Genomic DNA, 1,689 nt, shown 5'->3' with positions numbered 1-1,689 from the left:
ACCAGCAGTCCAATCTCGGGCTGTTGGGAGCAGGGATTGAACCCGGAACTTTCTATCTCAGAGGCAGAAACTTTACGACAGAATGATAGCTCACTCCCGGAGAAAGAATAAAGCGATTCAGGGAGGGATTTCTGCCTGTTCTCTGCGGGAATAACCAGATTGCTGAGATGGTTTGCAAACCTGTCCACATACAATCCTCACACCCTCCCTCACTGACAGCTCCCATTTTTATCTGACCTCATCACAAACACCTTTTTTCATTGGGGGAGGGGCAGCTAGTACAGCAAGATCCCAAAAACATGAATTTTTAATTTTCACCCGGTAGTTATATCCCAATAACTGACCCACTGACAGTGCGGCACTCCCTCAGCACTGATCCTCTGACAGTGCGGCACTCCCTCAGTACTGACTCTCTGACAGTGCGGCACTCCCTCAGTACTGATCCTCTGACAGTGCAGCACTCACTCAGTACTGATCCTCTGACAGTGCGACACTCCCTCAGTACTGACCCTCTGACAGTGCAGCACTCACTCAGTACTGATCCTCTGACAGTGCGGCACTCCCTCAGCACTGATCCTCTGACAGTGCAGCACTCACTCAGTACTGATCCTCTGACAGTGCGACACTCCCTCAGTACTGACCCTCTGACAGTGCAGCACTCCCTCAGTACTGACCCTCTGACAGTGCGGCACTCCCTCAGTACTGATCCTCTGACAGTGCAGCACTCTCTCAGTACTGACCCTCTGACAGTGCGGCACTCCCTCAGTACTGATCCTCTGACAGTGCAGCACTCACTCAGTACTGATCCTCTGACAGTGCAGCACTCACTCAGTACTGATCCTCTGACAGTGCGGCACTCCCTCAGTACTGATCCTCTGACAGTGCAGCACTCTCTCAGTACTGACCCTCTGACAGTGCGGCACTCCCTCAGTACTGACCCTCTGACAGTGCGGCACTCCCTCAGTACTGACCCTCTGACAGTGCGGCACTCCCTCAGTACTGACCCTCTGACAGTGCGGCACTCCCCCAGCACTGACCCTCTGACAGTGCGGCACTCCCTCAGTATCGACCCTCTGACAGTGCGGCACTCCCTCAGCACTGACCCTCTGACAGTGCGGCACTCCTTCAATACTGCCCTGAAAGAGACTCAGTTATTGGCTCTGCAGTCAGTCATGACCCCATGAGCTTCTAAGTCAGAGGTGAGAGAGCAATCGGTGAACCCTGGCTGAACGGGAAGCAGCCAGCTTTATTGTTGGGTGCAGTGGGCTACGGTGCGGATTCGAATTGGATGCTGAATTCTCAGTCGGTAACAATGCCGGGATTCCTCAGCACCAGTGTCCCAATGGCAGAGTCATCTCACCTTCAACTGTGAAACTACCCCAATCGACCTCTCTCTGCAACCGATTTACAGAAGCTGGTTTGACAAAACCCAAATCGTTCAATTACAGTTCCTTGTTAGAAATTCCCCACTTTATTTGTGATTTATTCCGTGAAACGTGAAAAACCCGAAACAGAATTTGGTTTTGCCATTGGAAGATATTGTACCAATAACGTCAAACTTCATTCAAGCACAAAGATTTTATTGATCACTATTCTGACGGGGTGAGGCAGAAAATGGCGTCTGCCCAGAGATCAAGGTGGGTGGGTGGGTGGGGGGGTGTGTCACCGGTTAATGGATGCCACGTAGTT

General features: G+C 51.7%; 1 protein-coding gene across 1 annotated transcript in view; it reads right to left on the bottom strand.

Moving 5' to 3' along the window:
• Positions 1 to 1,450: 1,450 nt before the first annotated feature.
• LOC144488570 (GRB2-related adapter protein 2-like) overlaps positions 1,451 to 1,689 on the bottom strand; it is a 57,739-nt gene continuing 57,500 nt past the window's right edge. The window contains exon 6 of the mRNA XM_078206632.1: positions 1,451 to 1,689. This exon is cut by the window's right edge and continues 153 nt beyond it. Coding sequence (XP_078062758.1) covers positions 1,663 to 1,689 — 27 coding nt within the window. The 3' untranslated portion in view covers positions 1,451 to 1,662.

This window comes from Mustelus asterias, unplaced genomic scaffold, assembly GCF_964213995.1.
Source record: "Mustelus asterias unplaced genomic scaffold, sMusAst1.hap1.1 HAP1_SCAFFOLD_1670, whole genome shotgun sequence".
Lineage (NCBI taxonomy): Eukaryota > Metazoa > Chordata > Chondrichthyes > Carcharhiniformes > Triakidae > Mustelus > Mustelus asterias.
This window is presented reverse-complemented; position numbering and strand designations above follow the sequence as displayed.